General features: G+C 37.6%; 2 protein-coding genes across 2 annotated transcripts; one reads left to right on the top strand and one right to left on the bottom strand.

Annotated features, from left to right (window-relative positions):
• Positions 1-9,295: 9,295 nt before the first annotated feature.
• LOC130691215 (uncharacterized) lies at positions 9,296-11,941 on the bottom strand. Its single transcript, XM_057514120.2, has 5 exons — positions 11,500-11,941; positions 11,143-11,434; positions 10,476-11,075; positions 10,282-10,412; positions 9,296-10,205 (listed from the first exon to the last, which is right to left on the bottom strand). Exons 1-4 carry the CDS (start codon positions 11,659-11,661, stop codon positions 10,333-10,335), a joined length of 1,134 nt encoding a protein of 377 aa, XP_057370103.1. The 5' UTR covers positions 11,662-11,941; the 3' UTR covers positions 9,296-10,205; positions 10,282-10,332.
• A 137-nt stretch (positions 11,942-12,078) lies between these two features.
• LOC130691218 (uncharacterized protein KIAA1143 homolog) lies at positions 12,079-12,742 on the top strand. The gene is made up of 2 exons (XM_057514128.1): positions 12,079-12,254; positions 12,347-12,742. The coding sequence occupies exons 1-2, from the start codon at positions 12,144-12,146 to the stop codon at positions 12,704-12,706; spliced, it is 471 nt and encodes a 156-aa protein (XP_057370111.1). The 5' UTR covers positions 12,079-12,143; the 3' UTR covers positions 12,707-12,742.
• The last annotated feature ends 485 nt before the right edge of the window (positions 12,743-13,227 follow it).

Here is a 13,227-nt window from a genome sequence, read left to right as displayed (position 1 = left end):
CAAAAACTCTCATTGAGAATTCCAACATTATATATAGGTAATAAAACGATGGTAAAAAAAAAACAACAACAACAGAAAAGAAAAACCTCAAAAAAGTGTATAGGTCGATGATAAAAGGTATGCAAGTAATTAACATAAAAAGAAAGCGAACAAGAAAGATCCGCTCGATTTTATAATTTCGGGTGTTTACGAGGCGAAAGAAAAGAGAAAAACAAACGAATGTTTGACGAAATGTCCGGAAATGAATGAAATTCTCATATTTTTTTTTTCATGTTATGGTTTTATCAAATCATTTGTTATACACCGACGATAATGGTTGTCCTTTGTTTCAGTACCTACGGTGAAGGCGCTATCATTTCTCAACTAGAATTCGTGATGTAGTTGATTGACAATAATCGCGTACAAACCGGTTTACAATGATAAAATATATACCGACACCAATAAAACGAAGGATAAAAAAACAAAACAATGGAAAGGATTCCCATCTCCAAAATATCCTTTCTTCTATTCACGACACCACTAGATTGTTTTTGCGCAACACGGCGGTCAAAGTGAACCAATCGAAAGAGAAGAAGAAATAAAACTGAAAATTATGGAATACAACCACTCTGAAATTAAAACGTACGTGAGATCATTTAAGTATCGAGAGCGTCTTAAACGTCTGTAAATAAAAATATATATCCTATTAATTATATTATGCAATGCAGATGGATTAAATGATATGCAGAGTATTCAAAATTGCTTTCGTATGACGGTATGTATCTGTGATGCGCTACAGACGAGCGTTATCGAATTTGAGTAATTCTCACACCTTCAATGAATTGGAAATAGAAAAAAAAAGGAAGAATGAATGTGTCGAAAACATAAAACCAAAATAGGCAACAAAGATATGCAGCATCTATTATGACGAAGGGCTAGTCAGGTTTTACACACACACAGAAGAATTTCTGTGTACAGTTTTTAGGTGCGGGATCATGTCTTCCCATGGAACCGTCGTGAGAAGTGGTACAAACACGAAACGTTACGCAAGCAAAGACCATAGAGGTAGTTCGTCATGAAAGACTACCACGCCTTCGTACTAACTAAATGTACACTACAGTCCAACAATATGGGAAGTCATAAAGCACACACACAAAAAAAAAAATGCCCTGCTTCAATTGTGCCGGTAGGACGCTGATGGCTCACGATTAAGTGTCAAGTATAAAAACTGGGAGCGACATGTTACGTATACCACAGAGGCAGCTTGTTTCTTTCGCCTATTAGAGGGCTGTGTCTACACACACACACACACACGCACCAACCGACGAAATGTTTAGCTGGGATGTTACACTCGTCGTAATTTCTTTAGAAAAAAAAAACTAATACAAGAAAACAACCTAAAATAATCAACAGATTTCAAACCCTTGAGGCAGGTGTTTTTCTAAGGGAGGCCAAAAAGCTATTTACTAAATAGTTGGGAGCTATTTCACCGGAAAGAGAATTAACAAACAAAACAAAAACACACAAAAAAAATATGTTCCAGTAAGCATACCTTACGTTTTCGGGTGTTCATATGCGGTTTTCGCTTCAGTTCGTCTTAGTGTTTAGAAAAATACAGAAAAAAAAAATGAACTGTTTATTTTAGTTATTTTTTTTACCGTCGGCCAGCATGCTATCTTATACAACTCGCCCATGGGCAAGACACCGTTTTGCCTTTTTTTTTTTTATTCTTATTTTTTTTTACAAGCAAAGGCCATTGTCTGTATCAATCAATAAGAGATAGAAAAAAGAAAACTAATAAATGTTTGGGTGAAGCTTTTTTTTATTTTTGTAAAAATTATATTATCTGCCTGAAGCCTTTCTTTTTTGCGCTGATTTGAAGGTCCCCGCTAAAAGTGAATATTACACAGCCACTATGTATAAGAAATGGGTTGAAATAACAAAGTGGGCATCTGTGTATACGTTCAAGGCGATAACCCGTCTCTCTTTTTTTTTTGTATATTGGAATGCCATAGTTATTTTTTTTTTCTTACCCAATCCCCTGCTGGAGTTTAGCTTCCTGATATTGATTTACCTCCCATGGCGATAAAAACCTATTTAAAAAGCGGTTTGCCGCGGGATGCCGTGAACATACTTTTTGTGCCTGTGATAATACGGTCCATAACCAATTACTTAGTTATGGCAGTGTGGAAATCGGTGTATAGCTTCCAGTTCTATTCTAACTCGATATCGAAGGTATATAATGTATATATTTATACAAACAACCGCCCAGACAGATCGTACACACGAATGGCTCTAGGTATGAAACATTTATGTGACGTTGACTGAACTTCATTTCTTTGTCTTTTTTTTTTGCCTATTATAGCAAACATCACGAAACACTTGGAAACATTTTGTTCGTAATTTTGCTGATGGCAAAATGAATTATTCTGGGTGGTCGCACCATGTTGACTGAAAAAAAAAAGGCCTTTACTTTGTTCACCGCACAAAAAAACAGAATTGTGCGTGCGCTGTTGCAACATGCGACACGCCATTTGAATTGCCATCGTAAAAACGCACGTAATTCTGGTGTAAATCAGAATTTTTATTTTATTTTATTTTATTTTATTTTTTGCTCGATTCTTGCGTCAGCTTGTGTTATCGTCTGGGTATGCGATGCTGACCAAGTGTGAGGAATGCGCTCCGTTTGTTTGAGCTCTGAGACATCAGTACTATAGTCAACCGACAGCACAGAAGCTGACATATCGAAGAAAACTTGTCTTCTCTTTTGGCAATTGAGACGAAGCGTTTAAGTGTTGGGTGTGGAGCCTTTCGCCTTAAACAGAAGAAATGGAGGTAACAACAATTATTCTGTCCAAACGGGCGAAAAAAATGTTGTTTGTGCGATTTCAACTGCATGGCTGTAGTATCGAAAGAAATGTTAAAACAGTAGATTCGTGATGGCCAAGAAAAACGAAACAAAACTATTTATCACCGTGTTTTGTTTTTTCATTGCGTGGGTTTTTCTTCAATTTTTGCTAACTACCTCTTATTGACGCAGGGTTTTTTTCCACAATGAAATAGCCGAATAAAATTTGGACACAATAATAGTCGTATTAGATGACGCAGCCTTGTCGCACCCTGAACGCTATCTCTATATATATATCCAATAAAATTTTTAATCAAAGGATGATTATTGCGTTTAGTCGGTCATAAAAATCTCGACTTGAAATAACAGATGCACGACGGGCGTCAAGGATTTACGATTATCGCTTAGTGATTATAGGTTTGAGCTTCGGGCTAAACACAGTCCAACTATATAATACAATATATAAAAAGCTGAAACTCCACGCCGCCCTATTTCCTCCCACATCCTGTAGGCTTTTCTCCCGATACAGTATTTTGTTTTTTTGGTCTTCTTAAAATAAAATAAATGGATTGCTTATTGTCCCATCATAGATCAGTGATAGAAAAGAAGAAAAAAGAAATAAAGTGTAGATACGTGTACATTTATACGTTTTATAGCAGCCCAGGTGTACCTTGACCACCATGCTAAATCTAGCACGATTCCGCTATTGACACCATTAGGTGAAAAAAAAAATTGGTAGGATGTCAGCGTTGATGTTCGGGATGTTTAATTTCTTCTAACCTGTCGTATGACATATAATTTAGCCTCCGTTTTTTATGTGCTTTCTTGTGTATCGCGTTAGTGGCATGAAAAGAGTGTTCGTGTTCAAGGTCTAAACGTTTCATTCTTGCCGCGAGCAGGACGGGTTTCAATCTTAACAGAATTGCTGCTACAGCAACGTGCGACAATTGTATTACATGCTTTTATTATTATTATTTTTTTAAATAGATGGGATGAAGTACAGCTATTATGCTGTTGTTGAAGTTTTCGTTCTCCAAACGATCGTTCGAATATCAAATGGCGCCGTTAGTTTTGAATGATAAGTGAAGGCTGTAACTGTTCAGGTGTGTTACACCTCTTGATTGAATCGATGTGTGAATAAACTGTGAGGAAGGAATCATTCTACTCCAAATAGAAAGCAAAATATACGTTGCCACGTTACGTTATTTTACAACTAGTTGAGGAAGAATATCGTATGGCTGCGGTTCCTAAAGACATTGTATATAGCTACGTACGTAAGTATATAGATCTAATCGTCAGTGCGCATATACGATATAACAAGACGTGTGCTGAAGTTTGGACTGCTGGTCGGTCGTCAGTCAAAATAAATTAAATGAAAACTTCAATTATATTACAAGTTTTCGTGCATAAAGAAATAGGCGTACCAGTGATACGCACACACGTATAATATAAACAGGATTTTCGATTGCTACACTGCTCCTGCTTTATAAAAGGCTGAATGACTTACCAGAGTTTGACAAGATCATGATCAAGAACAGAGGAAGGGGGGGCTTGAAAATGTATTAAGTCTGTCTCACGCAATCGTGCACGAGTGAGCGCTTTTTGTTTGGTTTCAGGCGTTTCGGGTCGTCATGCAAACTGATTCTAACGATAAGCAACAATAAAAACTACTATGGAGCAAGAATCATCAAGATGCACAGGTAATTTTTTTTATAGGATTTAAAAAAACACAAAAAGAAAAAAAAAAAACACTTGGCTTAATGGCCTTTTGTCCCGCCTGGCGTTCAACTAACTTGATCGAGCTACTGATCCCGCATGGTAATTAGATTTTGTGACTTAAATATACGAGGATACCCATTGTGATGGAACTGACAGGGAACCAATGGTAGCTTAAATCGTCCAGGTTAAAAAAGAATAATAATAATGATAATAAAAAATGAAATAAAAAATTAACTAAACCCTTTTACAGCAATCATTACAGATGCAATTCTTGTCTATAGAAACCAACGCAGCAACTGAAACTAAATGTTTTAAACAATGGACCGTCTTTCGGAAGTGACCACTTAAGTTTGATTGCCATCAAAAAGCACGAAAGTAAAACAGTTAACGACCGGAAAGTATATAAGGACATTTTTTAAAAATATATATCGCCAATAAAATGGAATCAAACATAAGATTGGTGAAACTCTTATAAGCGGCCATGAACCATTCTTACTGTTACAAGATTTGATCGCTAAATCGAACTTATACGACCAGCTAATCGCGATTTTAAAGGTAAATCGGTAGCTCGTAATGTAAGGTGGTATTTAAATAAAAAATAAAACATAGTTGTAAATAAGCTGGTTGTTGTTAGCAATTACATTCAAAATACGAGAGTTAACCTCATTTTGTTTCTTTTCGAAATGCTTCGATGCTGCATACATTAAGGGTCTACTGATTGTATGTACACATCCGTTCTTCAAAAAATTCGGAAATACTACTGTCCCCTATAATTAAATGAGGACGTCCTGTCTTGTGTTACAGGAGGGAAAAAGGGCGGTAGAATGTATGCAAATCAAGCAGAATTTCCTTTCGATTGCTATTCACATTTCTTTAGCATAAAGATATGGCAGAGACGCGGTTATTCTCTTATGGGTTTAAAGGTAGCAGAGGGAGGTTTTTATTTGTTCTTTACATTTACATGCCTCCTCCCTTCGCCAAGAGTCAATATAGGGTATGTCGTGCTTGTAAATCTACAACTGGTAGAAAAAAAGGCAAACTAATGTCTGCCTGGAGCACGAAGACCATGAAGGGTTGTGGTCGAGTCGAGAGGTTAATTGACCCTTGCTGTTTCATTAGCCTCCAACTCTCTACGTGGTCCACCGTTTCTTTAAGCGAAACGAGTGTAGTGAGCCTCGATCTTCAGTGCAAACGGAAACCCCTTTCCTTCTTGAAGTACAAATGAATATGAAAAAAAAACGAATAATGAAAGGTTTTTTTTGGCACCATTTCCCTTCTTTTGATTGCTCGTTGAGATAATCTGTGCGATTTAATCAGCCGATCGAATGTAGTTTATAATGCGATTTCCACACCTGTTGTTTGCTTCGTCTTGGGCTAATTAAGCGCCGCTAGCTATACCAAATTAATAATCGACCTCCCACCTCTCTCATTAGTGTTCCTTTTCAAATTCAAAGTATCCATTTATTTTTATTTTGCTACAAGACTAACAAAAAAAAAAAAAAAAGAAAAGAAACAATTTTCAAAATTGTGCCCTACTTACAATGGAAGGACAAAAAAGATACAGAGAAAACTTAGTGTTTACGAGCCAGCTGGTGGCATCAGAAGGTGAACACGCTATTATTAAGTAGTGAATTATTGTTATTTTCGACTGTAAAAGCTAAACGTTTATCTTTAATTTCAAGAAAATTAAAGTTTTAAAAGCCTAAAGGCTTAGCCTGCCGGATAAAAGGGCTAGTGTGAGCACCACCTAATCACCTCTGCTATATTTAATAATTCTCTGTTCGAAAATTGCTTGAAATTCTTTGCGAAGGGCTCGCATACCTATTAAAAATCTTGGTTTATGATTTGCTAAGTATTTGTAGTACGGCAATTATCTTCAAATAAGTTTATTCAAATATGCATCGTTTTGTTTTTCTTTGTTTCGTCGAAAAAAAAAAAAATTTCTAAAATCTAGTCTGGTTTGTTACTACTGTATGCACACAGTCCCAAAAACAAGTGCTGCAGCGCTGTGCTGCTTTCATATAAAAACCGGACAAATTCGTTCATCAGAATGCCTGCGGTGCCAGCCAATAAACATCAGCAGGAAAGGTCGTACAAGTCATTCAGCTAACTGAAATAGAAGGAAAAGCTATGAATAAATATAAGCTGCCCAGTTAATTTGTTGGTATTTTGTTGTCGTCTAATCCAATTTTTTCTCTTGTACAGGAGAATAAAAAGCGACAACAAAAGGCTAACGTGAATAAACTGGCCATGAGTATACCATTGATATCGAAGCTGTTCGTTGGGGCCGCTGTCGTTAAGAATTTTAAAAATATGCAAATTCAGAGTTTAGACTGGAAGCCATTATTATTATTTTTTTTTCATTTATAAGCAAAGCAGTTGATCCGCAACGCAATTCCATTTCCCTATTTATTCTCTAGCTAGGCCAATTTATCGTCATTGTGGTTGATTGGATAGGAGTCAAAGTTGAGTTCAACAAGCGTTAAACCTATAGGTAACCGCACATACTGTAGGTTAACTAGGAGAATATAACACGTCCGGTGTACATGACCTCTTTTTAGAATGTCGACACAAGAGAGTGAAGGATACGTTAAAAGAAAACAGAAGAATGAACACCCAGTAGATTTGGCCCATTCATTTCTCGGGCTGCACGCACACGTAAGAGTTCGATGACCAATGAGATGGACGGGAAAATTGTAAAGTCAACAGCGCATTTTTTGTTTAAGTGCGTATGCAAACTAACCCTAAACGCCGGGGTCGTATTTAATAATAGGGAATTTAAACGCAATTCCTTTTCAATTTCGTCGAAGCCACACACATACCAACCATGAATAACTATAATCCACGACATTTAAACATTAAAAAACATGCATCATGATAGCAAAGTACATTATTTCGATACTGCATGTTAACTATGGCACGTTAAGATTTTTTATCGTTTAATTTCGCACCGTCCAGAACACACGATCGAGAAAGTTATAAAGGTAAACTATGCTCAGGATTCAATCTGTTTTATAATGACGTTATATTCAACATGAAATTCTAAGCGTCCCCAATTTTTGTTTTTTTGCGTGTTCTGCGCTTTTAAATGTTTACAAAAAAATCCAAGGGAATTAACGTGTGATACGCTAATATGTAAAACAACGGTTTTTCAGGAAAGCCCAAAGAAGGAAATGGATGAAGAAAAGGATGAAGATGAAAAAGTATGAAATTGATTAATCTTACCATATTGCTTAAAGCGGGGAATTCCCTTTGTTTACTACTAGTTAATTGGAAGAAAACTTATGAGACAAAATCAATCAATGCCTTGATAAACGAACATTCTCTTACGTAGGATCCTTGCATCCTTGTGCGGTACTACGTGACAATTGCATCAGTTGAGTTCGAACAAAGTTATCGTTATCTAACACTGATTTCAATGCTTTGTTGATTTGAAAATTTTGGTTGCCATAAGAAAGTTTTACTGTTATCTAAAGGTTTATTTCTATACTTAAAAAAAAACACTAAAATTGTTAGACAAACGAAAAGCTTCAAGGAAACTTGCGCAACACACAAAGAAGGAAAATGACAACAAATGTAATAACAAGAAAAAGACAAAGAAAGAAAGACAGTAATGAAGCTTAACTTAAAAAGCTACGGCACACTTTTTAACTGAGAAATGCTAGCGCGTCAACTTTGACTCATAATCCCAAACGGGACTGTAGTAGATAACAGCACGTCATCACACAAAGGTGGTCGTTTTGATGCATATGATTCATGAAAGATGACGAAAGAAAACAAGTCGACAGCTAGAGTTTTGAATCCATCTTGCCTGTCACAATTCTTTACTCATCGAGTTGCGCAGTTGTTTCTCTCATTCTAAGAAACTCGCGTTAAATACCACGTTCCTACAGCAGGGTTCCATCAAGACGCACTTGAAATTAAGAAATTAAATCAGAGGATTGCATGCGTTGAAATCGCGTATTATTCTAAGTGGAATTATTCAAAATGTAAGCACTATACCTTGCTGATGATGGTTTGTCGCACTATTGCTGTTCATGTGGGCAGAGACGCATTCTTACCCAAGCAATTAGTTGTCATTCATCTTAAATCTGATATCACTTGTAGGCTGGCTTTTCTTTGGCTTAAAAACAATTAATAAATGAAGTGAAAGTGCCAGTTGAACCGTGCCAGAATTAGGGATTTTTAATTATCTTGACGTATACCCCAGCATCGGTGAAATTTAGGTCTCTCCCACATACCAATCAAATATTAAACTATTGCGTTAATTGTGCTTTCAATGTAATCCGTTCCATCGTCCAGTAAAAAAACGCTTTCTCTACGAGAATTCTTTTAATTGCTTAAGCTTTGGCATAGGGCCTCAATTTTCGGCCTTCTTCGTTTGCATGGGGAACAGGAAGCACCGGAATTCCGAGTTCAAGGTTTGCTGCGCCTTGTTTGTTTGTTACTAGATGCCGCTTGCTGTTGGAGGCTTGGTGGTTCAGGCGAATGATGTTTGTTTGTTCCACCTGCGCATGTATGAAGAGGTAAAAACAGCGACGCACATCTTCGCTTGGGGGCAGAGATAAGAATAGCCATTGCTTGATGGAAGCAACCCAGTTTGTCAGAAATCACCTACGTATCTTTTCCGGAAAGGATAATAAACACACGACAAGAATTAGGCCGAATGAATCACACTTGCAAACACCTAGGCTTGCTAGTAAAATTTTATTCAAATTTGATATTCTAGTTAGCCAAGTGATTGAGAAATCAAACAAAAGTTACTAATTTATTGGAAACAAGAGCAGACTGGAAAACAATGGAAAACTGAGGGAGGAGAGCATACTGACAAACAATGGAAAACTGAGGAAAGCCACAGAAAAATTCAGGTAAAATGGGGGAAAATCGGCAAAGGAAATTGAAAACATTTTTTTGTAAACACGGCCGTGATAATATAAAACGCGGGACTTGTGGCGGGATGGTTCCAATGCCAATCAAGAAAAATAGGGGAAAGAAATTGCGGTCGTGCAATGGTGGTGCCATCTCACGTTGATTTCGGCGTTCCACGCATGAAACCCGAATTGGATTTCAAATCTTTTTGCGTTAAACACGCTCACATCTCAATTTACCCTTGCCCTTTAAGCTTTAGGAGGGAAAAAAAGTTTCTTTACGTCTTGAAATTGTTAAACGAGAACAAGATGTCAAATTTGTTGTAATGATAATCTTGCTTGGAACTTTTGTTATGAACACGGATGCTCTCGGATACGAATTTTGTGGTGAGCCCATTAGGAGTTCAACACGATCCTGTCAAAATTCTTTGTGGAACGATAAGAATTTATTTCAACCAAAAAAAAAATATTGCCGGCTTCATGGCTGGAGATGCTTTCCAAACCAGCGTCGCATAAGAGGTTCGCGTAGGGGCAATGCCTTCTTTTCCTGGATACCAACGCTTGCCCGGTGTTAAGCATTTTACGAAAGATGCTGCAAGTTCAGAGGGGAGATCCCATGCAATGCTCAGTGTTACCTCCCACCCACAAGCCTCAAACTCGACAACACAGATGCAATTGGTCCATAGAAAATCCGTCACGCACTTTCACCTTTCCCTCTTTCACCTTTCCTTGCGCGCACAGCCTTCGAAAATCTCCTGTATAACCCCATCCCCCTAAGTGGCACGTACATCCTAGTTTACCGAATACCATAATGAAATACACATTATTTGAATGGTATTAGTACAATAAGAAAGGAATTTGACATACCTGAATTGTCATTGTCTTCCTCATTTTATTCGAGAGCTTTTTGAAGCTCCATTACTGCCACTCTGCTTCAAGCTGCTCTGCCACAGTTACCGTATCGGACTTTTCATCGATATTGGACGCATTAGGTAAATCTAAGAACGACTATTATAATACCAATATTTTTAATAGGATAATCGTTCTTTTAAAAATAATACCTGATGAAGAGCTTGCATTGTCAATTTCGTCCTTAGAATTCGAGACGCTTTTATCATGGCTTGTTTTGCCTTTTTTCAGCGGACGTTCATCATCATCGCTGGCATATATTGTTCGGCTACCATGTTTGCATTTATCGCTGGCTTGGTACTTTTCTCTTCTTTTTTTATTCAATAATTCCTTTTTTTTCATTGCTACTTCGTCCATTTTCTTCGTTGGGGTTTCAACACAACTTGGCGTGATGTCCTTGGAATCGGTACTAGAAGAGGTAGTAACAGGAGTAAGGGCTGGTGATGATTTGACCTTTAAGGGGAAGGTAGACGAAACAGTAACAGGAGTGCGAGTAGCGGGGATAGTTACAGGAACGGCACTAGTCGATGCTGCAACTGGTGTGAGATTAAGCAAGGCTGCCAAAGCATTAATTCCAGGCAAGATAACCATTGGATTGTTCTTGGATGTTGTAGGAACATCTTTATTGTCATCTTCATCTGACATGTAGATAAGGTCTTTATCTGATTCGTCACCTTCATCTTCACTCTCAAATTCACTAGGTATGTCATCATTTAGATGTTCACCCTTATAGCTGGGCATTGCCTGCAGAGCTAAAATTTTAAAAAGGACAAATATTATATACAGTTCAAAATGAAAAAGCTTAATTACACAACTCACCATCATCCAGAACTTTTTCATCTTCAGCAAGTGTTTCATCTTCAGCTGGATTTGGTTCATCCTCTGTGTGTACATAAAGAGCATTTCTATCCTCAGCTGGAGGAGGGCGGGTCTTATTGAATAAAGAAACTTCTTTGTAAAAAGTTTTTTGGATTAACTTAAAGGCTGGAGTCTTTTTCATTCTTCTTCCTAGTCTCCCGTAAACTCTGATTCTTACTGAGGACTTTTTCCAATTTGGTGAGTGAAGGAACAGCATTGCATTGATTCCACTAGATGTTTCTAGGGCTTTCAACTACAGGGAGCAATGTAAAATATCGTAGAGATATTATAAGCAAACAAGCAAAGGTTTAAAAATACCAGTTTTGTAAGGGAATTTTTCCGGTCTCGTACGGTTGATGGTTTGTTCGATTCTTTCAAAGGTTGGCTGAATCGTTTACGTTTTTGGTTACATTTAAACACAACCGTTTTTTCGACAACCGCCTTTTCCTTTAACGTTTTAAGAGCTTGTTTTCTCCCCATATCCAGCGAATAAAAAGAACTTTAGCTTAAAAAAAAAAATGCAGACGACAATAACAACAGTGGAAAAGGGAACGTTCTGGCGCGCCAACAGAGAAGACCCTGGTCAGACTTTTTGACAAGCTTTTTACTTGTTTTAAAACAGTAAAACCTGAAACAATTCAAAACGTCTGTGAATCCTAATACGGCGAAAAAGATGTGATGCGAGTGTGCCTATTTTAGATCACACAGTTCACATTAAACAGGGAAAATTAGGAAGAGGTGAAGGACATGTTGTAGCTTACTGACGCGCCAGTAGACATATTAGTACAAGAGTTTGGCTCGCCAGCACCTCAGCGAACGAAACTCCATTTGCCATGCAACATCAAGTATCAATAGTCGTCAACAGATGGCATCTCTGTGTTGGTTATAGTATTTTATGGTGGGCTATTTTGACACTTCAAATGTTTTCCTCCTAGTTGTATTCAAGTTTTAAGACAATCATTATGGGTCCAAAAAGAAACCAAGTTTCATATATTAAACCGAATGAACCAGCTTTCTTAAGGCGTCTAAAACAACAAGCCGGTTACAGGGAAGGACCAGATATTGACACAAAGGTAAATATTGGTATAGCTCTACATAGTGTCTTATGCCACTGTCATCATTTGACTATTTAGAACAATTGCACTTCAAATTATTTATTCTTCAGAGAGAAACTTATGTTGATAATAGTGAAGATGATGAATATCTAGAAGAAAAAGAGGATGAAAAACCAACTGTGGTGGTTCTACGAACAGGTGACCTAACTGCCGAAGAGGCAGCAAGAGAAGAAGTTGAGCTGAAACGAGAAGAAGAAAAAGAACTCATTGAGAAGGGGAAAATAACTTTCAAGCCACAGAAAAAAAGAACTAAAACGTCAAATCCACATAGTGACAATGATCTTTCAAACAGCAAAAAAACAAAGAAAGAAGAACTTGCACCTAGTGAAAAAAAAGAAAGTGACCAAAGTTCTGCTAAGAAGTCTAGTTTGCTTTCTTTTTGCGATGAAGAAGAAGATGAAGAACAGTAGGGTTAAAAAAAAGAATACACTGTGAATTTTTAGAAATATGCTTTTCTTATTTTGGATCTAGGAAAATAATGAAATTAACTATGCTAGCCACAATCCATGATGTAGATCTTGTAACCCATGATAGACCAGCCAGTGACAAAGCTTTATCGACTGAAATCTCGAAATTGAACGGATGAAAAGTTTGTCTTACGACGAACGACACTATACATAAAACGCGAAGAGGCGACGATCCGCGTGACAGGCTGAGATTAGGAAGCCGAGTTAAGAGTGAAGGAACGAGATCGAGAGGGAGTGGAGGGAAAGATGGAGAGTGGGAGACGATTTGTTCCGGTTGAAATGCCAAAACGTCAAGCTCCCAAATGGAGGAGGCGGGTGAAGAGTGAACCGGGGTTTTGCTTTCAACTTGTCTCCTCCCATCTGCAGCGTCGGACTGAAAGTGCACACTAGAAACCCATTGAGATCAGTATAACATGGAAAGAGGAAGTTTGTCAGACGGGAGAGAAAGACAAGCGTAAAGAGCA

The sequence above is a fragment of the Daphnia carinata genome, chromosome 1 (genome assembly GCF_022539665.2).
Source record: "Daphnia carinata strain CSIRO-1 chromosome 1, CSIRO_AGI_Dcar_HiC_V3, whole genome shotgun sequence".
Lineage (NCBI taxonomy): Eukaryota > Metazoa > Arthropoda > Branchiopoda > Diplostraca > Daphniidae > Daphnia > Daphnia carinata.
The sequence above is the reverse complement of the archived record's forward strand: the minus strand, read 5'-3'. Positions and strand labels throughout refer to the sequence as shown.

Bases quoted from the DNA above. Each gene is read 5' to 3' on its own strand.
- LOC130691215 (XM_057514120.2), bottom strand. From the start codon at position 11,661: ATGGGGAGAAAACAAGCTCTTAAAACGTTAAAGGAAAAGGCGGTTGTC. The intron at 11,435-11,499 runs GTATTTTTAAAC...TGCTCCCTGTAG, and splicing joins AAAATTCCCTTACAAAACTG to TTGAAAGCCCTAGAAACATC. The intron at 11,076-11,142 runs GTGAGTTGTGTA...TTAAAATTTTAG, and splicing joins TGAAAAAGTTCTGGATGATG to CTCTGCAGGCAATGCCCAGC.
- LOC130691218 (XM_057514128.1), top strand. From the start codon at position 12,144: ATGGGTCCAAAAAGAAACCAAGTTTCATATATTAAACCGAATGAACCA. The intron at 12,255-12,346 runs GTAAATATTGGT...TTTATTCTTCAG, and splicing joins GACCAGATATTGACACAAAG to AGAGAAACTTATGTTGATAA.